The 26,497-nt window shown below is 42.9% G+C and overlaps 1 protein-coding gene across 1 annotated transcript in view; it reads right to left on the bottom strand.

Annotated features, from left to right (window-relative positions):
- The window catches only part of WWC2 (WW and C2 domain containing 2), a 204,032-nt gene that overhangs the window by 141,307 nt on the left and 36,228 nt on the right, over positions 1 to 26,497 (bottom strand). The window contains exon 2 of the mRNA XM_040418707.1: positions 1,873 to 1,982. Coding sequence (XP_040274641.1) covers positions 1,873 to 1,982 — 110 coding nt within the window. The remainder of the gene's footprint in view (positions 1 to 1,872; positions 1,983 to 26,497) is intronic.

The raw sequence follows: 26,497 nt of genomic DNA, 5'->3' as shown, positions 1-26,497 counted from the left end.
TGTTATTAGTTTAGGCACACTGCGATTGTCTATTGTTGTGACGTAGATGAAGATCAGATCATATTTTAGGACCAATTTGTGCCGAAATCCATATCATTCCAAAGGGTTCACATACTTTTTCTTGCAACTGTATATGGACCGTGCACATAACATCAGTAGTCACTGTGTTCCTTCCTTATCGAGCGCTCTGCGCGACGCACTGACTTCACATGCACTGCAGCGCTGTTCGCACCACTCAATTGGCGCGGCGGGATTCACGGGAGAAGGAAGGGAACTCTGAGGAGAGCAAGCACAGATGCGCTGAGGTAGTGGTTTTGGGTTAAGCGGTAGCCTAGGCAGCTTTACGTCTCAGCCGCGTCTGGTCTGAAAGAAATTGAAAGACTGGGCTGGGCTGGCGGCACTGCTGTTGCTGTGGGCTGTGGCAGGGCCAGGGTGAAAAAATAATTTATAAAAAAGTCTGATAAATACCAGTGTGAATGGGGGACTGCTGAAAGGGGGTAATAACTACTGAAGGCCCTTCACAGTAGTTATTAACCCCTTTCAGTAGTCCCCCATTCACAGTATTATCCCCTTTCACTAGTCCCCTCTTCACTAAAGGGGGGACTGCTGAAAGGGCTTTATAAATACTGTGAATGGGGGACTGCTGAAAGGGGTTTATAAATACTGAAGGCCCTTCACAGTAAATATTAACCCCTTTCAAATGTCCCCCATTCACAGTATTTATTAACCCCTTCAGCAGTCCCCCCTTCACTGAAGAGGGGACTAGTGAAACTGAAGGGTTAATAAATACTGTGAATGGGGGGACTTCTGAAAGGGGTTAATAACTACTGTAAAGGGCCTTCAGTAATTATTAACCCCTTTCAGAAGTCCCCCCTTCAGTGAAGGGGGGGGACTAGTGAAAGGGGTTAATACCTACTGTGAATGGGGGACTCAGGACTGCTGAAATAGGTTAATAATACAGCGCTTTTCCACCCAGCAGAGTCCAGTAAAGCAAAAGCGCTATAGTGACGTATTTTTACTTTTGCCGGGCACTTACTGAGAGAGGGGCATGGTTTATTAGGTTGGGGGTGAAGCAAGTGGCCACCCTAGTCTCGCGAATCGCGATACTTACCTGTATAGGATAGGATTCAGGAGGGGCCCGGCCCGATCCTGTATGCGTGGGTGGGGCTTGCGGCAGAACATGGGTGGGGCCTGTAAGGGGGCCCTTGATTTATTTCACCCGGGGGCCCTGAGGGTTCTCAGTCCGCCCCTGTTTATATATATTTTATTTATTAACTTTTTTTTTTACCGGAGCGGTGGTGCACATGTCTGTCCAATGCTCCATTCCTTTCAATAGAACCGCCACAGCACTGTCAACGTTGACAGGTGATAACTAATTTTCTACCATGGGGAAATTAAGAACGGCAATTTATGAAGCTGACATTTTTTTCCATATGTGCAGTAATAGGGAGAAAACAGTCAATCAGCAACTGGTGAATGGGAACAGTGCGCACATCATGCAACTACAAGGACACATAAAAAGCAGATCCTCAGTGGATGGAGCAAGTTGCTCATTCAGGAAAAATAGATATATTTTATGACTCTACTCTGTTTTGTAGTAATTGGCTGGTTTCAGACAAATGTAATAAAGCCATATTTTGGCGTCCATGTTACGACTGCAATACCCAGACCTCCAAGTGGTTCTACCAAACTGCACTTACATCACCAAAGGGTTCTATGGTGCTATGAGTACGGATTAGCAAAAGTGCAGGAGGTCCGGATTTAGGATTCATCATAGAGATACTATAATGTGGCTTCATTCTGCCTGTCCGAAACTGCACCCAAACAACCAGCACACCAGTCCTAGAACATAATAAAAAAGGAGTCACTTACGATTAATATGATTAACATAGTAAACTCCAATCTGTGGATCATAGCAAGATTCCCATCCCCATGGAAGCTCATTACCAACACAGTCTGCAAATGACAGCGGCTTTGTCAACCTACAGAAAGAAGAAAAAAAACACTGGATATTAGATTTAGAACGACAATAAATTGATGAAAACATAACTGAGCATTTGTAGTAATGACGATAGGCCTCCTATAAAATCTATCCCTGGTAAGCATATGCATCAGAAATGGGGATATTAGATGTTGAGCCTTTCTGGTGAAAGGGACTGATCCAAAAATATTTTTTGTATAAAATATATTGGCTGTTTTACCTTTGTATTTAATATAGACAAGATTATGTTTCCATTTTACAGTAAATGCACAAGTTATACATAAATATTGTGTATATATATTTATTTATTTATTTTCCGCTACATTTCACATAAATTATTGACAGAACATAAAATGAAGCAGACGTAATTTGCACAATAAATCTTGATGAAGTATGGCAACTGTCAGGCCAGGAAAACAAGCTCATTCTTTCTGCAGTTCTTTGTGCTGAGGAGTGTTTGGAATACAGAGAGCCCAGTGATGGAATGCATATCAAATCTGTTGTGAATACCAAAAATAATGAGTCTGCAAGCAACACTAAACGTTATTAGCATCACGAGGATTTGTTTTTAGCAAAGACCTGACAAGATCGAGATGCTGCTCCAGATTCTCAGCATTCTAGGCTCAGTTTTGATGGGTGAGATATGGAACCACTATTACCAAGAATAATCATAAATGAGCAGAAGCTTGGATTTTGCGTGTTCTTTCCTCGTTTATAATGGCCTTCCTTCTGGTGTTACTCCAATATCCCAAAAACATAATGTCGGGCTCACACACTGAGGCCTTGCTGCATTTTGATGCCAAACACTGTTCCCGAAAACTGTGGGGGGGTGGGGGGGGGGAGAACGCATCACAGATGTGGCGTGCTATGTATGAACCCGGCCCAAGGACGTTAATTGGTCCTAGACAATAATCTTCCACGATAATACAGTGACTGGACAGTCATCACATCAGAAATTATATGCAAGTCTGCATCTACAGGATGATCAACTGCTATATACAATATTTTCCTAAGTGATTGCTGCTTGGCTGATACTTGCCAGAGCTCCAGTATGACAGAGCTGTGAACGGTGACTACATCTACGGTCGTATCCCAGAGGTGGGACCTGCAACCATTTGGCATTGGTGGCATATTCTAGTGATATGCCACTGATGTGTGAGGTAATACAACTCCTTTAAGGCTGCTTTACACGGTCAGTATTTATCCAGTGATTTCTATAACCAACTGTGAACAAGGAGCAATCTATCCATCATATCTCATCTCTGTGTACCCTCCACTCCTGGCTTTGGCTCCAAACACTGACCAAATACTGATTGACTGAAAGCAGTCTGATACTGTGGGTCAATGGTGGCCAATCTTGTTCCTCAATATCTACTAACAACATTTAGTTACCTGTATGGGTGAAACACAACCAAATATTTCAGCTGGGAATTTGTGAAGAGGACTGAAAAACACTGGTACACTTGCGGACTGGATTTGGCCTCCGCTGCTGTAGACTGCGATAACAGCAAGAAGATCTAGGGCTAGTTATAGATAGCCGATAGCTTAACCCCTTAAGGACTTAGGACGTACCGGTACGGCATGTTTGCCGAGTCCTTAAGGGCCCAGGGCGTACCGGTACGTCCTAAGTTTAAAATTACATTGCATCGCGGCAGGGGTTAATCGGAACAGGATGTCCTGTCACAACGCCGGGGGGGGTCATGTGACACACACCCCACAGGTCAATTCAGACCTGCGGTTTGCGGTTTTACCTTATCTGGCGGTGCCATCGGGTCCATGCGGCTGTAGGGGGGACCCGATGGCATGGAAGGCAGCGCGATGCCTTCCTTAGGCATTTGCGCTGCCTTCCAGTGACGAGCCTGTGAGATCCAGCCCCCTGGATCTCACAGGCCGGAAGCTGTATGAGTTATACACACAGTATTACTCATACAGCCAATGCATTCCAATACAGAAGTATTGGAATGCATTGTAAAAGGGATTAGACCCCCAAAAGTTGAAGTCCCAAAGTGGGACAAAAAAATAAAGTAAAAAAAAAAAAAAAAGTAGAAAAAATAAAGTTTTCCCCCAAAAAATTTTAAGTTTCAAGTAAAAATAAACAAAAATGTCATTTTCCACAAAGAAAGTAAAAAAAAATTGGTAAAAAATAGGGAAAGAAAAAGTTTACCTATTAGGTATCGCCGCGTCCGTATCGACCAGCTCTATAAACATATCACATGACCTAACCCCTCAGATGAACACCGTAAAAAAAAAAAAAAAAAAAAACTGTGCTAAATAAACCTTTTTTTTGTCACCTTACATCACAAAAAGTACAACAGCAAGCTATCAAAAAGGCGTTTGCCCACCAAAATAGTACCAATCTAACAGTCACCTCATCCCGCAAAAAATGAGCCCCTACTGAGACAATCGCCCAAAAAATAAAAAAAAAACTATGGCTCAGAATATGGAGACACTAAAACGTCATTTTTTTTTGTTTTAAAAATATTATTGTGTAAAACTTACATTAAAAAAAAGAGTAAAGTATACATATTAGGTATCGCCGCGTCCGTATCGACCAGCTCTATAAAAATATCACATAACCTAACCCCTTAGATGAACAGCGTAAAAAATTTTAAATAAAAAAACTGTGCTAAATAAACAGTTTTTTGTCACCTTACATCACAAAAAGTGTAATAGCAAGCAATCAAAAAGTCACACACCCCCCAAAATAGTGCCAATAAAACAGTCATCTCATCCCGCAAAAATCATACCCTACCCAAGGTAATCGCCCAAAAACTGAAACAATTATGGCTCTCAGACTATGGAAACACTAAAAAAACATGATTTTTTTTGTTTCGAAAAAAGAAATCATTGTGTAAAACTTACATAAATAAATAAAAAGTATACATATTAGGTATCGCCGCATCCGTGACAACCTGGTCTATAAAAATATCACATGATCTAACCTGTCAGATGAATGTTGTAAATAACAAAAAAAAACAGTGCCAAAACAGCTATTTATTGTTACCTTGCCTCTCAAAAAGTGTAATATAGAGCAACCAAAAATCAAAAAACTAGTACCAACAATACTGCCACCCTATCCCGTAGTTTCTAAAATGGGGTCACTTTTTTGGAGTTTCTACTCTAGGGGCGCATCAGGGGGGCTTCAAATGGGACGTGGTGTAAAAAAAAAAAAAAAAAAACTGTCCAGCAAAATCTGCCTTCCAAAAACCGTATGGCATTCCTTTCCTTCTGCGCCCTGCCGTGTGCCCGTACAGCAGTTTATGACCACATATGGGGTGTTTCCGTAAACTACAGAATCAGGGCCATAAATATTGAGTTTTGTTTGGCTGTTAACCCTTGCTTTGTTACTGGGAAAAATGGATTAAAATGGAAAATTTGCCAAAAAATTTAAAATCTGAAATTTCATCTCCATTTGCCAAGAACTCTTGTGGAGCACCTAAAGGGTTAACAAAAATTGTAAAATCAGTTTTAAATACCTTGAGGGGTGTAGTTTATAGAATGGGGTCATTTTTGGGTGGTTTCTATTATGTAAGCCTCGCAAAGTGACTTCAGACCTGAACTGGCCCCTAAAAATTGGTTTTTTGAAAATGTCAGAAAAATTTCAAGATTTGCTTTTAAACTTCTAAGCCTTGTAACAGCCCCAAAAAATAAAATATCATTCCCAAAATGATCCAAACATGAAGTAGACATATGGGGAATGTAAAGTAATTTTTGGAGGTATTACTATGTATTATAGAAGTAAAGAAATTGAAACTTGAAAATTTGCAATTTTTCCCAAATTTTTGGTAAATTTGGTATTTTTTTATAAATAAAAATGATTTGTTTTTTACTTCATTTTACCAGTGTCATGAAGTACAATATGTGACAAAAAAAACAATCTCAGAATGGCCTGGATAAGTCAAAGTGTTTTAAAGTTATCAGCACTTAAAGTGACACTGGTCAGATTTGCAAAAAATGGCCAAGTCCTTAAGGTGAAATAGGGTTGAGTCCTTAAGGGGTTAAAAAGAGGACTTTTTACCACTCCTGACATACCTGTTGTAATAGCTTCATGCACTCACCATGTAATAACAATTCTGGAACATCTATTCCTATGGCTCTGTGCTGTGACATTCCTTTATTATTTCTACTAGAAGTTATGAATGAATTGCTAGCAGTCTGCAGTAAGGGTAGAGAGGGGAGGTAACCAGTTGGGGGGGGGGGGGTGTACCTTAAGAGTCTGAAAATGGCAGCACTGATTGGTGTGAGTCTGTGCAGGTACACCCCCCTTCCCAACTGGTTACCTCCCCTCTGTCTGTACCCTTACTGCAGACTGCTAGCAATTCATTCATAACTTCCATCAGGAACAATAAAGGAATGGTACAACATAGAGCCATAAGAATAGATGCTCCAGAATTAGTTATTACATAGTGAATGCATGAAGCTATTAAATCAGGCATGTCAGGAGTGGTGAAAGGTCCTCTTTAAAGGGGGTGTCTCACCAGCAAATGGCATTCATCATGTGGAAAAAGTTAATACAAGGCAATTACTAATTTAATGTGATCATCCATATTGCTTCCTTTTTCCTTTACATTATACACTTCTCGTTTCCATGTTTACGACCACCCTGCAAACCTCGCTGGTTGCTGGGACATAGTGAGCAAGCACGGCCGCCACTACTGGATTGCAGGGTGGTTGTAACCATGGAAACAAGCAGTGCATGTGATGGAAAAATGAATCAAGCCAACAAAGGAAGCAATAAGTATAAATCACAGTACATTAGTAAGAGCCTTGTATTACAATTTCTCTACATGATAAATGCTATTTGTTGAAATGAGAACACCCCTTTAAGGGCCGAAAGTCCCGAGGATAAATCTCTAACAAGCGTTCATAGCAACTAGAGATGAGCGAAGAGATTCCACAAAATCAATATGTCCAATCAGAGCTTCTTCATTTACATAAGCCCTGCTGATTCGACAAAATTGATTCTATAGAATCTTTTCACTCACATCTAATAGGAACGCTCATTGGTGATCAGGGGCGTAGCTTTAGGGGAGCAGCCGGCTTGGGGCCCCGAACTCAGAAGGGGCCCAGTCATTTCTAGTTACGCCACTGTTTGGGAAAATCTGGCGATGTAAAAGTGCATCCGATTACCCGATGAGCAAGCGAAACACTCATTCATCAGGTAATATAGATCATTAGTCCGCAAAAATAAATTCTTCTTTACCGGCTGCAGATGCTGCTATGTAGACATGATCTGCTGCCGGCATAGTTACTGGCATTTCCTACTGTACCCTGCATGTATGGAACATCTGGTACAACAATGTTCCTCTTTTTCACCTAATTCAATAAAAGTCTACAAAAACTTTAGAAGAATCACAGTCACACCTGTCCATATACCATATATACGCTATGAGGGGTTTCCCTTCTTGGTAAGCCAAGCAATGGCTTTTACGGCAACAGTCGTGAGCCATCCATTTATTACACGTAAAATACTACATTTCCCCAGCAGAGCGCCCCCTGCATGGCAAATGTGCAGCCGACAGCAAAAGCTTTACTCGCAGATACAACAACCCTTCTGCGTGGTCTGTACGCCATTTCAGCTATTGCATATTTCCACAATGTGCACACTGATATGGTATCGTATGAGTGAACTGGGGACGGGGCAGACGAGTCCAGTTTTCAACTGGAACGATTACAGGTTTGCATATATAGAACGGCCTTGTGGCATAGTGACCATATTGTCTGAAAACTATGTACTTTCTGAAGTATCCTCTGTGAGCCCGCGGACAAGGTAAGAATAGAAACCATGACAAAAAGCAAACACATTACTCAGACGGAGGACCGGCCTGACATCTCTTCCTGCTACCGGCATTCCATAAGATCTACTGTATCACATCACCATGACACTTCAGCAGAACTAAAATAGTGATAATATATGTGGACTACATTACACATACCAGTTCACATGGGCAAATGAAACCATAGTCTGGAGATGTGCACACAAGGATCATATTGCTGACCACAGACAAGAGTTCTCCGCCCGACAGGAGGGTTTCCCTATTCTACGATTTTAACATGCCGCTTTGGCTCAGCCCAGTGGGCAACTCTTTCCATTTTGATTGTGGGCTCCACTGGGAATAGCACACGATGATAATATATGTAAAGCATCATAGAATATGTTAAAGATGTTGTCTGGGAAAAGATATCGATGACCTATCCCGACTCCCGGGACCCCCACCAATCAGCTGTTAGAAGATGCCAGGCGCCCCGTGAGCACCGCGGCCTCTTTCTAGGCCAGTAGCGTCACCATACAATGGTCACATGGCCTAGTTGCAGCTTAACCTTTATTCAAGTCAATGGGGCTGAGCTGCAATACCAAGCACAGTTGCTATACGATGTACGGTGCCGTACTGGCAAGTTGCCAGGAGCCCACGGCGCTCACCGGAGCTCTGATCCCTGAGGATAGGTCATCATTATCACTTCCCAGATAAACCCTTTGAGGCCCACTGCCTGAACATCAGGCAGGTCATCACTAACAAGTGTTCGTAGGAGTGCTCGCTAGCGATAATCTGACAGTGCAAAGGTGCATGCGATTAACCAATGAGCGAGAAAAGCGCTCATTCATCAGATAATTGGATCATGTATGCTGTCGTCTAAGTTAGTTTGCTGGCAGCAGATTGTTCTGTCTAAACTGTGCTCTGCTACCCAAAACAATGATTCTGTATGGGGACAGTAAAATGCAGCCATCTCCTGGCGATTGTCGAGAAGGAACGCCTCCAGATATTCATCTGCTCAATTGAGCAGTGCAAAGGGGCCTTTCTATCCATTGTGGTTGGGGGATACATGACAGACAGCCCTGGCAATGATAACTCTATGCCATAGAGAATAGTGATGAGCGAACGCCATATTTTGAAGTTCGGGTTTTCTGGAAATTCCATTATGGATTCCGTCACCAGGGGCCATACCGGAGTTCTATGATGGAATGCACCACGGAAGCCTTTAGGAAACATTCCGCCATGATAGAAGTATATGGGCCACATAACGGATCCGTCAGGCAACTATTAGGAAGGATCGGCACTGTCGATTATTGCGTGCTCAGTCGGTGTAAATGTGCCGCTGGTCTTTTGAGAGTTTCCCAACCACTGACTTCTATTCATTGCAGCTGCAATAAAGCAAACACACACTGCTGTACTGTCTATAAAGGGGGCTGCCACCAGTATAATAACTTCTTGATGGTACGTTCACATGGCTGAAATCTGCCACCGATTCCACAGCGGAAAAGAGGCGTTTTCCATAAGGGAAAATAATATAACATGGTTATAAGGGAAAATAATAGCATTCTGAATAGAGAATGCATAGTAAAATAGGGATGGAGGGGTTCAAAAAATAATAAGCTAAATAATTTTACCATGGTGATGGATCATGTGATGGACCATGTGATGAGCGCAGTGATGTCACCACAGGTCCTTTTCCTCCTGGGCATCAAAGAAGAAGACAGAAGAGAAGTCGGCTGCACGAACAAGTGGATGAGGTGAATTCAATTATTATTATTATTTTTTAACCCCTCCAGCCCTATTTTACTAAGCATTCTGTATTAAGAATTCTATAATTTTCCCTTATAGCCATGTTATAAGAAAAAATAATAAAATCTACACAACACCTAACCCAAAACCGAACTTCTGTGAAGAAGTCCGATTCGGGTCTGTGTACCAAACATGGTGATTTTTCTCATGCGCATGCAAAACGGATTAAAACATTTTGCACTCGCACGGAAAAATCGTGCATTTTCCCGCGACGCACCCGCATCCTATCCGGCCCTCACACGCGACGCCCGTGTGAAAGAGGCCTAAGGGTAACAGGTACAAGGTCCTCCATTATATGAATAATTCAGGTTGGCATGTTACATTTGCAAATCATTGAGGCTGCATATCATAAAGTTAATTTCAGGAAGCACCTTTACACAGGCAATGAAATGGCTGGAATTTCTGGCACACACTCAAGGTACAGAGGTCATCACACAACATTCAGCTGACCTATGGACCTTATATGGGTTGAGTACTGAATCCTTCAAAATTCTTCAAGCGTAAATCAGAACGCTAAAACTATTTTTTTACAGTTTGCACTTTTATTGTAAAAAAATAAAATAAAAAGTCATCCAAAAATGTCAGCCTAGTATTGCATCTTTTAGCATAAAAATCTGTCTGAGAGTTTCTCATCCAGCCTGAGCCCCTGTGATAAATCTGCCGTTGTAGACAGCCGGTCTAAATGGACACCGAATAGACACGTACTTTTTTTGTGTTTTACGCCCTTCCATAATTTTCATTGTTCTGTGCCTCTAACGGAGCGGAACAGAAAATGAAAACCCAGCCTAACACATCCATCCCCTTGCTGGAGGCAACAAAACAGTCTACTCCGTGTAACACGGCTCCACTGTATTGACTCCACATTACATTATCTGCGCTTGCACTAGTATCTTCGCTACCAGTGCATGCGTAGACGATGCTGAATAGCACAACATGGACCATAAAGCCTTATACTACTACATAGGGATCGACCGATATTGATTTTTTAGGGCCGATACCGATAATTTGTCAACTTTCAGGCCGATAGCCGATAATTTATACCGATATTCTGGGTATTTTTATTTTTGAGGAAAAAAAAAAAATTCCTACACAAATCTGCTGAAAATTAATGTTTATTGTTAACGTGTATTATTTTATTTTTTTTGTAAATCTTTTTTATTTATACTTAATATTTTTGTGTTTTTTTTTTTTTTTACTAACTTTTAGCCCCCTTAGGGACTAGAACTCTTGTCCCATTCACCCTGATAGATCTCTGCTGCCCTGTGCTCTGTGCACACAGCAGCATGGAGCTGACTATGGCAGCCAGGGCTTCAATAGCGTCCTGGCTGCCATGGTAACCGATCGGAGCCCCAGGCTTACACTGCTGGGGCTCCGATCGGAGGAGCAGGGGAGAGGGGATCCTGTGGCCACTGCCACCAATGATTAGAACTGGGGGGGGGGGGGCGCACTGCGCCACCAATGTTTTTACTATTGGGATGGGGGTGGGGGGCGCACTGCGCCACCAATGACTAATACTAGGGGGCTTGAGGGGGGGGGCGCACTGCGCCACCAATGTTTTTACTATTGGGATGGGGGTGGGGGGAGCACTGCGCCACCAATGATTAATACTAGGGGGCTTGAGGGGGGGGGCGCACTGCGCCACCAATGAAGATACCTCTCTTTCACATACAGGAGGCGGGAGCTGGCTGCAGAATCACATAGCCGGCTCCCGACCTCTATGAGCGGTAGCTGCGATCCGCGGCACCTAAGAGGTTAACTACCGCGGACCGCAGCTGCCGTTCATAGAGGTCGGGAGCTGGCTATGTGATTCTGCAGCCAGCTCCCGCCTCCTGTATTTGAATTAATGAAAGACTCATCTTCATTGGTGGCGCAGCGGCCACAGCCCCTCCCCTCCTCTTGTCTTCCGTCCTGTCATTGGAGGCAGCGGCAGCAGCAGCACAGGGGGAGGAGACACTGCTTCCTTCTCCCCTGTGCTGCGGAGGGAACACAGAACGCGCTGAGAGCAGCGCGTTCTGTGTTCCCAATACGTTATCGGTATATCGGCAAAATAGATGCCGATAACGTTCAAAATCCTCAATATCGGCCAAACCGATAATCGGTCGATCCCTATACCAAAGCAAAACAAATAAATGTGTCATCGTTAATGAAGGGAAATAATTTACATTTAGTGTGGCTAAGTAAAAAAAATTATATATATATATATATATATATATATATTACACACATATATTCTTTTTTACAGTATATTTTTAATTGAGGGGAAGACGGACGAGAGCTTTACACAGTCCCGGTCTTATATGATAAGATGGACATGGGCTGCCAGCTAAAGGTAGTTTCACATCTCCACTTAACTGATCCAGCCAGATACCATTATAGTCTAGGAGTTCCTGTGGTGAACGGCAGTATGCGGCTAGGCTGGATGCGGTGAACTCCACCTGGCTGTTCTCTGCTGGATCCATTTAAAGCCTCATGCACAAGGCCATTGTGCAGCCGTTCCGTGCATTGGGGACCACAACTTGCGGTCCCCAATGCACGGGCAACATCCGTGCGGCGACCGGGACGGATCGAGGCCCATTCAACTTGAATAGGTCCGTGATCCGTCCGCACCGCCAAAAAAGAGAACATGTTCAGGTGAATGGGCCCGAATCCGTGATGCGGCGAGCACACAGCCAGTGCCCGCATATTGCGGACCCGCAATACGGCCACGGCCGTGTGCATGAGGCCTGATGCAAATGTGAACCTACCCCTAAGGGATAAGAGATGGTGTCAGGGATTTTGTTTCCTAGCTTAGTGGCGCTGAGTAGACAGGGGATGTGAGGGGCTTCTGATATGGCCAACAATGAGGCATCCTGGGAGACTTTACGTTTATTTGTCTGTTATCCCTTTCACACAAGCCCACCGTATGTGGGACTCCACGTGGCCCTTAGTGACATGAGCAAATGTTATGTTATACGGTTTTATTTTTTACATGAAAGCATTTTGGTGTCCTTTATTTCTTGTTTTTGGGCCACTTTGTTCACATTGTTATCATAGCGGCCAACCACAGTTTTCTCTTTGTTAGACAACTTATCCAAAAATCAAGGACAGCCAACATTTTGTACAGACAAATTGGAAAACTGTAATAAATTATAATAATAAGTAATACATGTCTACAGCTCGATATACTGATAAGAACTCATTACCAGCATTTACTTTAGGGCTCATGCACACGACCATATGCCCTCCAAAACATACGGTCCGTGAGCGGGCCATATGTCCCGGAGCTGCATATATCGTGCACACGGGAGAGCACAGCATCATAGGTTACTCTGATGCTGTGCGCATCGGGACGCCCGCAGGGCGCACTCCTAAGAACCTATGATGTCGTGCGCACGATGTATGCCGCACTGGGACATTTGGCTTGCTTACGGACCGTATGTCTCGGAGGGCATACGGTCGTGTGCATGAGCCCTTAAGCTGTAAAATAATAGTTACCACTAAAATAATCTGGTCAAGTACCACCAACTTTAATAAAAAAAAAAAAAAGAAGAAAAAACAAACATAATGATAATAATAATAATAATATTTATTTGTATAGCGCCACCATATCCCGCATTGCTTTACAAATTCATAGGTTCATGTACAAAACAAAAGTAACTGGCTAATATACAACTGAAACACCAGGAGTCAGGGCCATGCTCGCAAGAGCTTACAATCTATGAGGAATTGGGGGTGACACATAAAAGGTAATTTATTGTGATAAGTAGGATTCGAGCCATTATTGAACTGACAGGAGTGGTCATGGTGCAGGACGATCTGCTTCGGGTTTGGGACTGCTAGGGGATCGCATTTAGCCCAGAGGAGTTGATGGGGAGAGGTTTAGTCAGGGAAAAGTCATTTTAGGTAGCTTGATAAGCCTGCCTGAAAAGATGTGTTTTTCAGGCACGTTTGAAGGTGAAGATGTGAATTGACCCAAAATTCCGGGGCAGAGTATTCCAGAGAGTAGGTGCAGCTTGAGAGAAAAGTCTTGAAGACGGGAGTGAGAGGTACGAATTATGGAGGATGTTAATCTTAGGTCGCTAACAGAACGGAGAGCACGAGTAGGGTGGTAGACGGAGATGAGGGAGGAGATGTATGGAGGTGCAGCACTGTGGACATCTATTTTTTTTTTTCCACCAACAGGAAAAAAAATTGCCTGCTTTTATGGACTGTTCAGAAATTTTTAGGACGGTTGGCAAACCTGGCTGCCAACCCACCAGTAAAACTGCACCACTTTGTTTTGGGAACACTTGATACTCTGGTGCTGTAACCCTTTACAGGTCAGCCATGTGCCCCATAACCTTCGTGATCACTTTCTAGCCACTGAAGTGGATCTCAACCTGACTAGACACAGAATAGAAATGGCTTACAAAGGTTTTCCTCTTTGCACAATAGTTGAAATATTAATGAGCCATTCTAGACACACGCACAGGCATGTACCTTAATATTTTATGGTCAGCTGTATTAATTGCAGAATGGTCCGGATGCACTGGGTTGCAAGACCCCCATGAAATACAAAGAAATGACTTGGTTTGGTGGAATATTCAGCCCTTTATGAAAGCACAATATGACTGTGGACTGTAGAGAAGTACGGTAATTAATTCTTCTTATGGTCTGCTCGATAATTCATTACCTTTAGGGCCAATGAGGGAAACTTTCAAGATTTAGCCGTCAGTCATTTCACCCCATGTGTTGGATTTGACATAAATTAAATTATTATTATAAATAATAGCAATTAATGCAAAGACGCTGAAAGTCAGTTAAAAGCTATAACTCCCATGAGCATCGATTTGTAACTTCTACAAATGCATTTTGCGGCCACCTCCTGCCCTTTAATAAGTGAAGGTTTTACTGGCCTACACCTCATGCTCCTTATCGCTCTGGAATCCTGGATGTGCACTATCTCCTCCATTCCTCACATACCATTCATTAGTCCAGAGGCCGTCTTACTCAACACCAGCAAACATAACCTGCCAAACTATGTTCAGGGTTTCAGTCCTGGGAAGTGTCTTGATAATAATACACTAAAGCACTTACTCAAGTTTGTTCCCAAACAGTCACCATTATATGATACAGGGCCCATCACCCCACTTCTTGCATTTCAACGGGACCGTATTTCAGTTCCTGCATCAAATGCTAATGAAAAAGTATACCGAAATGTTACCGATGCAAGTGGCCCTCATGTAAATCCTAGTTTGTCTGTTCTCTCCGGGTTCTCCGGTTTCCTCCCACACTCCAAAGACATACTGATAGGGACCTTAGATTGTGAGCCCCATTGGGGACAGTTGGATGCGAATGTCTGTAAAACGCTGCGGAATATGTCAGCGCTATATAGAACTGCCTATTCTTGTCCGCAATTGCAGACAAGAATAGGACATGTTCTATTTTTTTTCCAGAGCCGCGGACCAGAAGATCGGCGGCACGCTCCAGAAACGCGGATGCGGACAGCACACTGTGTGCTGTCCGCATCCATTCCGTCCCCATAGAGAATGAATGGGTCTGCACAATTGCGAACAGATGCGGACCACCATTGCGGACGTGTGAATGGAGCCTTACAGTGGCTTGGCTGACCCAAACTCACTACATCATGGTGATTTAAGATGCTGCGAGTTCAAGCATGACTCGGAGTCTACTGTCCTGTATGCACATGATGCAGATGGTACAAAGATTCTTTCCTTAAAAAAAAAAAAAAAGAAGGATCTGTCAGCAGATTTGTACCTATTTATTCTAATCATTTATATAGCGCTGACATATTCCGCAGCACATTGGCATGGGCTGTCCCCAGCGTGGCTCACAATCTACGTTGCCTATGAGTCTTTGGAGTGTGGGAGGAAACAGGAGAACCCGGAGGAAACCCACACAAACATGGGGAGAACATACAAACTTCATGCAGATGTTGTCCTTGGTTGAATTCGAACCCAGGACTCCAGCATTGAAAGGCACAAGTGCTAACCACTGAGCTGCACCTATGAACCTGGCTGACCTGTTATATGGGCACTTGGCAGCTGAAGGCATCTGTGTTGGTCCCATGTTCATAGCATATGTGCCCACATTCCTGAGAAAAATGTTTAAATATTTGGAAATGATCATCTAGGAGCACTAGGGGTGCTGCCATTACAGCTAGCGGCTCTGCAACTAGCCGGATACCACCGCACACGCCGGATCCCCATTCCCTGTAATAGGATCTGGTGGAGATCCGGCAGCTTACCAGCGTGTGGGCCGGCTTTGGGACAGATACAGGGAATTCTGGCAGTCTGTTCCCCGTTAAGGACGCAGATGTGAACCTAGCCTTGAGGCCCATTCCGATGGCTGTAGTGTTTATCGGACCGCACATGGCTGGCACTATGATAGAAAATGGCTACTCTTGTCCATAATTGCAGACAAAAATAAGACATGCTCCATCTTGTTTGCGAGGCCGCGGGAACCAAACTAGGGATGTGGACAGCACACGGTGTGCTGTCCGCATCTTTTGCGGCCCCATTAAAATAAATGGGTCCACAACCGTTTTGCAAGATTGCAGAACGGATGCCGAGCCATTCATACGGTCGTCTGAATGGGCCCTAAATAAGCCAGCACAATACGGAAGTTTAGCTTAGTCAGATGAGACTTTGCCTACAATTTATGAAAAACTAAATAAAATTTAAAAAAAACATTGCGATAATACAAAAAAAAAAAATTCAATTAAAAGTAATAAATTTAATTTGTCAATTAAGCCATAAACAATTAGCCCATGTCTCATACTGACCCTTTGCTCCATGTAATAACACTTATTTCCTATTACTATGAACTTGGGGGCAAAGGTCAGTGAAGAACCATGATTTAGAGCACCGCTTTTTGTCAATGTGGCAGAGGCCCAAACTACAACAAGTGTGTCTACTAATTATACACACTATGTATTTAAATGAGGCATCCACTTAATTGCTGCCTTTGATTGAAATCGGATATCATATCTATCTAGACAGAACATTAATAATTGCAATTGCCTGGAAAGAAAGGTCGAAGGACACGCATTTATTAATGCTAAATACCAGGTGCTGCTGTGTTAAATCACTTTAATTAAATTCCAGTTACAGAAATATAGAATTTCCATTATATTATAATTAAACAAAGTTTAAATGAGTACTAATAGATCACAAAAGCCTACCACGTATATAAAAATTCATGCACAATAGCACCATTGTATTCTACGCACAATGCAAATATGAAAAAAATGACCTAATGGGTATAGAGACAAAAATGGCTCTCTGAATTTATACACATTAGGAAGGCATGATGCCACAATGTTTAATATGGGGCTTAGATGTGGTCCATTTCCTTAAATAATACCCCCCCACACACACACACACGTGCACTCTGTGGATTAGTGGATGTATCCTCAACTACAGCACTATGGTCTGGTCTCCCCATGTACGAACGCGGTCACAAAGCTCTTCATTGAGCAGATATCAGCCGTTTTATTAGACTTGATAGAATCTAAAATGTACTAATAATTACTGCCGAGTTATAACACTTTACGATAATAAACCAGCAGATTTCACATCCTGTACTTCAAAAGCCATGCATAAACTGGCAGGGGAGTGTATAAAACACTCGGTGGCTAAACGACTCCATGCAGATTTAGGATAGTACATAAACTGCTCAGAGAATGACTTCCAGAGCTCAGGGATCAATGAACGTCTTGGCTTAATCATTCCTTCTAATGCGCAGTAAAAAATAAACTAGCCAAAAGTATTTATTTATGTTGTTCTAAGATGCCCCAGGCACAAGGAGGTACGAGGCTCCGGGACTACTCGAGACTATACAGTGGTGCTTGAAAGTTTTTAAACCCTTCAGAATTTTGCATATTTCTACATAAATGTGACCCAAAACCGCATCATATTTTCACACAGGTAGATAAACATAACCAAATCAAACAAAATAGTAGGACTTGGTCATTTATTTATTGAGGAAAATGATCAAATAATAAGTCTCAGTGGCAAAAGAATGCGAACCTTGTAGGATAGTAGATAATCGGAAGGTGAAATTAGTCATGTGTTTTCAATCAAAGGGAGTATATTCAGGTGTGAGTTGGCGGTAGGGCTGAAACGATTACTCGAATAATCGATTAACGCGGAAAAAAAAAAAAACGATGATTCGTTTGTGCCATGTGACCACAGAGTGGGAGTGAAGAGCTTGCTATTCGTGGTCACCCGCCTGCTCGCACAACGCTGCACTGGATCCTGACGTACACACATCGTCAGGACATTTTAGTTCACTGGCGCTGCGGCTGGGCACTGATGGCATTGGGGGAGCTGGTGGCACTGAGAGGGGGAGCAACTGATGACATGGGAGAGCTAGAGGCATTGGAGGGGAAGTGGGGGAACTGATGGCATTGGGGAAGCTGGTGGCATTGGAGGGGGAGCTGATGGCACTGGGGTGGGGGAGAACGGATGGCACTGGGGTGGGGAATATATTTTTTAGTTCTTTTATTTTTATTTTGGGAAAAGGGGAGTGATTTGAATGGGGTTTTTTTTTTCATTTTTTTTTTTTTTAAAACACTTTTTTTTTTTTTTTTTATAGTTCCCATAGGTAACTATAACAAGCAATTATTAGATTGCTATTCTCATAGACCCCAATGCACTAGCATTGGAGTTTATGAGAAAATTGCTCGTTTCCTATGGAGCCCTATTACAGGCAAGTGCTCCATAGGAAATACTATGCAGCAGCCTCCTGTCATTCACAAAGACAGGGGCTGCTGCACACAAGCTGCGGCTCCTCCGATCGCCGCACAGGGGAGCCGGAGCATTACCGGAAGCGCACGCTTGACCACGGCATCTGAGGGGTTAAATGTCCGCGATCAGCATTACTGCCGTTGCGGAAATTAGCCGCGGGTGTCTGCTATAAGAAACAGCAGGCCACCCGCGGCTATGGCACCCGCTCCACTCAGGAGCGGACGCCATCTTTAAAGACCCGGCCAGCGCTGGACGGGAAAGGGTTAAAGAACATGGGTCTAGCAAAGGCTTAATGCCCACAATTGTACTTTTTTCCCTTCAACTAATCCTCATTTAATAGCAGATAGGATGCTGGTCCATTCATTTCACTGGGGCTGCATAAAATGCAGACAGCACATCATGTGCTGTCCCGCAAAACTGTTCCATACTTGTCTGTTTTCCTGATAAGGATAGGACATTTCTATAGAAAGGAAAAATAAAATGGCAGCATGCACACGGCTGGTGTTTTACAGTTTTGAGATTAGAGTATCTGGAAATGTATCATGGCACGAACAAAGGAGATTTCGCAGGACCTCAGAAGAAGAGTTGTTGAAGCTCATCAGGCTAGGTTACAAAACCATGTCTAAAGAGTTTAGACATCGCCAATCCATGGTAAGACAGATTGGGTAAAAATTTTGAAAATTCAAGACCATTATTTCCCTCCCCAGGAGTGGTCAACCATCAAAGAGCATGCCAAGAGCAAGGCGTGTCAGTCTGCGAGATCACAAAAGGAACCCAAGGTAACCTCTAGCAACCAAATGCCTCTCTCACATTAGGCTACTTTCACACTTGCGTTGTTCTTTTCCGGCATAGAGTTCAGTCACAGGGGCTCTATACCGGAAAAGAACTGATCAGGTATGTCCCCATGCATTCTGAATGGAGAGTAATCCGTTCAGTTTGCATCAGTATGTCTTCAGTTCAGTCGTTTTGACTGATCAGGCAAAAGAGAAAACCGTAGCATGCTACGGTTTTATCTCCGGCTAAAAAAACTGAAGACTTGCCTGAATGCCGGATCAGGCATTTTTTCCCATAGGAATGTATTAGTGCCGGATCCGGCATTCAGAATACCGGAATGCCGGATCCGTCCTTCCGGTATGCGCATGCGCAGACTGAAAAAAAGGTGAAAAAATAAATGCCGGATCCGTTTTTGCCGGATGACACCGGAAAGACGGATCCGGCATTTCAATGCATTTTTTCGACTGATCAGGCATTTTTAAGACTGATCAGGATCCTGATCAGTCTTACTAATGCCATCAGTTAGCATACATTTTGCCTGATCCGGCAGGCAGTTCCGGCGACGGAACTGCTTGCCGGATCTCTCTGCCGCAAGTGTGAAAGTAGCCTTAGCTAATGTTAATGAGTCCACCATCACTGTACAACAATGGTGTGTATGGCAGGATTGCAAGGAGAAAGCCACTACTCTCTAAAAAGAACATTGCTGACCATCTATGGTTGCTAATCACCACCTGGACAAGCCAGAACGCTATGGGAGGGATGTTTTGTGGACAGAAGAGACGAAAATAGAACTTTTTTTTATTTAAATGAGAAGAATTTAATTTGGAAAAAGGAAAACACTGCATTGCAGCATAAACACCCCATCCCATCTGTGAAACATAGTGGTGCTAGTATGGTTTATGCCTGTTTTGCTGCATCTGGGCCAGGACATCTTGCATCATTCATGGAACAATGGATTCTTGCATACTGCATTATACCAGAAAATTGTAAAGGAAAATGTAAGGACATCTGTCTGTGAGCTGACTCTCAAGAGAATGTGGGTCATACAGCAAGACAATGACCCTAAGCAAACAAGTCGTTCTACCAAAGAATGGTCAAGGAAGAATAAAGTTAAAGTTCTGTAATGGCCAAGTCAAAATCCAGACCTTAATCCAATTATGGAAGGACCGTAAGCGGGCAGCTTATGTGGCTGCACAAGGGGGTCACAACAAATACTGAAAGCAAGGGTTCACATACTTTTGCCCCTCATGGGAATGTTATACTGGATCATTTTTATTAAATTAAATAAATGGTCAATTAAATTCATTTGGTTATCTTTATCTACTAAATACATATTTGATGTATTTAGGACGTGTGTGAAAATTTTGAAGGGTTCACAAACTGCATCCAATAATTCAAATCAAATCTGGTAATTATATTCCAAAGAAAAAAAAAAAAAAAAAAAACACATACATTGGGCCTCATATATATGGCCGTAGACGTTTTTTGCAGTCCCCAAACTGCGGATTTGTAAAACACGGATTTTGCGGATCGCTATGTCCTGCCCTTGGTTAGAACTGCCTATTCTAGTCTGCAAAACGGACAATAGGACATGTGTTATTGTTTTTGTGGGGCCGCAGAAGGGACGTACAGCTGCGAACAGCACACAGTGTGCTGACTGCATCTTTTGCGGCCCCACTGAAATGAATGGGCCACCATCCGATCAGCAAAAAATGTGAATCGGATGCGGACCAAAATCAAGGCCGCGTGCGTGCAGCATTAGGAACATGCACATATTCACCACCTATAAAAGAACTGCTCATTCTACAACTGTATCCCTACATGGGTACAATTTGAAGGGGAAATTAGAGTCAAGTGTTTTCAATCAGTAGGGTGACAATCAGGAGACCTCTTTTATTTAAAGAACATGGATCTAGTAAAGGCCTCATGACAATTTTTTTTCCCGCATCAGATCTGCATTTTTAACCCCTTAAGGACGCAGGGCGTACCGGTACGCCCTATTTCCCGAGTCCTTAAGGACCAAGGGCGTACAGGTACGTCCTGACTTAAATTCGGAATTCCGGCGCCGCAGGGGTTAATCGGAACGGGACGCCGGCTGAAATCATTCAGCCGGCATCCCGTAACAACGCAGGGGGGGGTCATTTGACCCCCCGTATCGGCGATCGCAGCAAACCGCAGGTCAATTCAGACCTGCGGTTTGCTGCGCTTTTTGCAGTTTCTGATCGCCGCGGTCCCTGACCGCGGGGATCAGAAACTTTAGAGTGGCTAAAATCATTATTTTTCACCCCCCCCTGCACCCCTGCACGATTTTATGCCGGAGGGTGGTGCGGGGGGGGTGTCGCAGGCGGTGGGGGCGTTGCGGGAGGCGGGCGGTGCGGCAGGCGGGATCGCGATCCCCCGCCCGCCTCCCCATGAACGATCGTTGGCTTCTAGTGGGTATACCAGGGTGCCAGCACATTGCTGGCACCCTGGTATAAACGGCTGACATCTGTGAAGATGTCAGCCGTTTAACCCTTTCCATACCGCGGTCCGTACGGACCGCTGTATGGAAAAAGTTAACTGTCATTGGTCAGGGAGCTCCCTCCCTCTCCATCGGGGGGCTGCTGTGGCTTTGCAGCCCCCCGATGGAGAGGGAGAGAGCCCCCAGAGAGCCCCCCTCAGCCCCGTCCTTACCCTTCCCCGTCTGCGAAGTTCTGAGCAGACGGGGAAGGTTCCCATGGCAACAGGACGCCTGCTCAGGCGTCCTGCTGTCCATGGTGCTGAACAGATCTGTGCTAAAAGCACAGATCTGTCAGTGTAAGTAAAATACAGTACAGAACAATATATATTGTTCTGTACTGTATTATACAGACACCAGACCCACTGGATCTTCAAGAACCAAGTGGGTCTGGGTCACAAAAATGTAAAAAAAAGTGAAAAAAGTTAAGATAAAAAAAAAAACATTTATCACTGAATAAAAATTAAAAAAATAAAATAAACTACACATATTAGGTATCGCCGCGTCCGTAACGACCTGATCTATAAAATGGTCATGTTACTTTCCCCGCACGGTGAACGCCATAAAAATAAAAAAATAAAAACTATGAGAAAATTGAAATTTTGCCCACCTTACTTCCCAAAAAAGGTAATAAAAGTGATCAAAAAAGTCGCATGTACGCCAAAATAGTACCAATCAAACCGTCATCTCATCCCGCAAAAAATGAGACCCTACTCAAGATAATCGCCCAAAAGCTGAAAAAACTATGGCTCTTAGACTATGGAGACACTAAAACATGATTTTTTTTTTTTCAAAAATGAACTCATTCTGTAAAACTTACATAAATAAAAAAAAAGTATACATATTAGGTATCGCCGCGTCCGTATCGACCGGCTCTATAAAAATATCACATGACCTAACCCCTCAGATGACCACCGTAAAAAAATAAAAATAAAAACAGTGTAAAAAAAGCCATTTTTTGCCATCTTACGTCACAAAAAGTGTAATAGCAAGCGATCAAAAAATCATATGCACCCCAAAATAGTGCCAATCAAACCGTCATCTCATCCCGCAAAAAATGAGACCCTACTCAAGATAATCGCCCAAAAACTGAAAAAACTATGGCTCTTAGAATATGGAGACACTAAAACATTTTTTTGGTTTTAAAAATGAAGTTATTGTATAAAACTTACATAAATAAAAAAAAATGTATACATATTAGGTATCGCCGCGTCCGCGACAACCTGCTCTATAAAATGACCACATGATCTAACCTGTCAGATGAATGTTGTAAATAACAAAAAAAAAAAACGTGCCAAAAAAGCTATTTCTTGTTACCTTGCTGCACAAAAAGTGTAATATAGAGCAACCAAAAATCATATGTACCCTAAACTAGTACCAACAAAACTGCCACCCTATCCCGTAGTTTCTAAAATGGGGTCACTTTTTTGGAGTTTCTACTCTAGGGGTGCATCAGGGGGGCTTCAAATGGGACATGGTGTCAAAAAAAACAGTCCAGCAAAACCTGCCTTCCAAAAACCGTATGGAATTCCTTTCCTTCTGCGCCCTGCCGTGTGCCCGTACAGCGGTTTACGACCACATATGGGGTGTTTCTGTAAACTACAGAATTAGGGCCATAAATAATGAGTTGTGTTTGGCTGTTAACCCTTGCTTTGTAACTGGAAAAAAAATATTAAAATGGAAAATCTGCCAAAAATGTGAAATTTTGAAATTGTGTCTCTATTTTCCATTAAATCTTGTGCAACACCTAAAGGGTTAACAAAGTTTGTAAAATCAGTTTTGAATAGCTTGAGGGGTGTAGTTTCTTAGATGGGGTCACTTTTATGGAGTTTCTACTCTAGGGGTGCATCAGGGGGGCTTCAAATGGGACATGGTGTCAAAAAACCAGTCCAGCAAAATCTGGCTTCCAAAAACCAAACCGCGCACCTTTCACTCTACGCCCTACTGTGTGCCCGTACAGTAGTTTACGGCCACATATGGGGTGTTTCTGTAAACGGCAGAGTCAGGGCAATAAAGATACAATCTTGTTTGGCTGTTAACCCTTGCTTTGTTAGTGGAAAAAATGGGTTAAAATTGAAAATTAGGCAAAAAAATGAAATTCTCAAATTTCATCCCCATTTGCCAATAACTCTTGTGCAACACCTAAAGGGTTAACGACGTATGTAAAATCAGTTTTGAATACCTTGAGGGGTGTAGTTTCTTAGATGGGGTCACTTTTAGGGAGTTTCTCCTCTTGGGGTGCATCAGGGGGCTTCAAATGGGACATGGTGTCAAAAAACCAGTCCATAAAAATCAGCCTTCCAAAAACCATATGGTGCACCTTTCACTCTACGCCCCGCTGTGTGGCCGTACAGTAGTTTACGGCCACATATTGGGTGTTTCTGTAAACGGCAGAGTCAGGGCAATAAAGATACAATCTTGTTTGGCTGTTAACCCTTGCTTTGTTAGTGGAAAAAATGGGTTAAAATGAAAAATTTGACAAAAATATGAAATTCTCAAATTTCCTCCCCATTTGCCAATAACTCTTGTGCAACACCTAAAGGGTTAACAATGTATGCAAAATCAGTTTTGAATACCTTGAGGGGTGTAGTTTCTTAGATGGGGTCATTTTTGGGTGGTTTCTATTATGTAAGCCTCGCAAAGTGACTTGAGACCTGAACTGGTCGCTAAAAATTGAGTTTTTGTAAATTTCTGAAAAATTTCAAGATTTGCTTCTAAACTTCTAAGCCTTATAACATCCCCAAAAAATAAAATATCATTCCCAAAACAATTCAAACATGAAGTAGACATATGGGGAATGTAAAGTCATCACAATTTTTTGGGGTATTACTATGTATTACAGAAGTAGAGAAACTGAAACTTTGAAATTTGCTAATTTTTTTCAAATTTTTGGTAAATTAGGTATTTTTTTGTGCAAAAAAAATAATTTTTTTGACTTCATTTTACCAGTGTCATGAAGTACAATATGTGACGAAAAAACAATCTCAGAATGGCCTGGATAAGTCAAAGCGTTTTAAAGTTATGAGCACTTAAAGTGACACTGGTCAGATTTGCAAAAAATGGCCTGGTCCTTAAGGTGAAAATGAGCCCGGTCCTTAAGGGGTTAAGCAGATCGGATGCCGACCCATTTATTTCAATTGAGCTACAAAAAAAATGCATACAGCACAACAGCTGGAGTTCGCATCCGCATTTACGTGGCGTAGTCTTGCAAAAATAAAAAATAACACTGTACTTTTGCTGACAAGGACAGGACATTGTTATAGAAGGAAAAAATAAAACAGTCATAATAAACATGGTCGGTGCCTGTGTTTTGAGGCCAAAGTATGACATTCACCGCTTTTGTGGAAGTGTATCATGACACAAAGACCTCATGCACACAGCCGTTGTTTTGATCCGCATCCGAGCCAATGTGCTGTCCGCATCCGTTGCACCGTTCCGTGGCCCCACAAAAAAATATAGCATGTCCTATTCTTGTCCGCGCTTTTCAGACAAGAATAAGCATTTATATTAAAGGCTGTCCATGCTGGTCCGCAAATTGAGGAACGCGCACAGACGCCATGCGTGTTTTGCGGACCACAAAACACACCACGGTCGTGTGCATGAGGCCAAACACAGGAGATTTCTAAGGACCTCATAAGAAGAGTTATTGAAGCTCATCAGGCTTGGAAAAAAGTCTGCACTCTAATTTGACCTGTATTTTGGATATTCAATACGCAGCATGTCAATTTATGCACAGGATGAAATCCACAGAAAATCCGCACCAAATAAGGCTAATTCCACACCTGGCGTAAATGTATCCAGCAGGATGGAGAGAGGAACACCCTATCTGGCCTAGCTCTGGCTGTGCACCGCCACAGCCCACTGACTAGAATAGGGATCCGGCAGGGATTCGTTTGGTTTCCAGCTTGTTTGGTTTCCAAACCGATGCGTGCATGCCGGAAAGCGGCCAGATGCCAGCCGAATCCCATTACAGTCAACGGGGCCTGATGGTGAACATCAGTATCAGGATGGGCCGGATATGGCAAACTCTGGCAGGCTGTTCCGTTCCTAGAACAGCCTGCCGAATAGATTTACTGCAGGTGTGAAACTAGCCATGCAGACTTGGTTCGAAGCCGATTTTGCAGCAAAATATAGGTAAATCTAATTCAGAGAATCTGCTATGTGTGGCCATACCGTGACTAAGGCCTCCTGCACACGGCCGTTTTTTTTTTCCCGTTTACTGGCCGTTTTTTGCGGTCCGTATACGGAACCATTCATTTCAATGGTTCCGCAAAAAAAACGGAATGTACTCCGTATGCATTCCGTTTCCGTATTTCCGTTTTTCCGTTCCGTTTTAACATAGAACATGTCCTATTATTGCCCGCAAATCACGTTCCGTGGCTCCATTCAAGTCAATGGGTCCGCAAAAAAAACGGAACACATACGGAAATGCATCCGTATGTCTTCCGTTTCCGTTCTTTGCTGAACCATGTATTGAAAATGTTATGCCCAGCCCAATTTTATCTATGTAATTACTGTATACTGTATATGCCGAACGGAAAAACTGAACAAAAACGAAAACACAACGGAAACAAAAAACGGAACAACGGATCTGTGAAAAACGGACCGCAAAACACTGAAAAAGCCATACGGTCGTGTGCAATAAGCCTAAAGCTCATGTGCCCGGTACAACCCCCCAAGCCATAATACGACACACAGGCTTATATGTGGCCATATTTCACCTCTGAACGCCTCAAATTTTATATGAGCATATACAAAGGTTTAACATGTCAAAATCATATAGGAAAAAAAATCGTTCTTAAAATCTGCTAACAATATCCAGTTTGGCAACGTTAACCTCAATAGCCTTTTTATTTTTAAACTCATTTTTTAAAACACAAACGTTTTAGCAAATAGTCAGCCCCTGTGTAACCTCCTGGAGGGTTACAGCATCCACCAAATATTTCAGGTTCAG

Source organism: Bufo bufo, chromosome 2 (assembly GCF_905171765.1).
Source record: "Bufo bufo chromosome 2, aBufBuf1.1, whole genome shotgun sequence".
In the NCBI taxonomy this organism is placed as follows: domain Eukaryota; kingdom Metazoa; phylum Chordata; class Amphibia; order Anura; family Bufonidae; genus Bufo; species Bufo bufo.
This window is presented reverse-complemented; position numbering and strand designations above follow the sequence as displayed.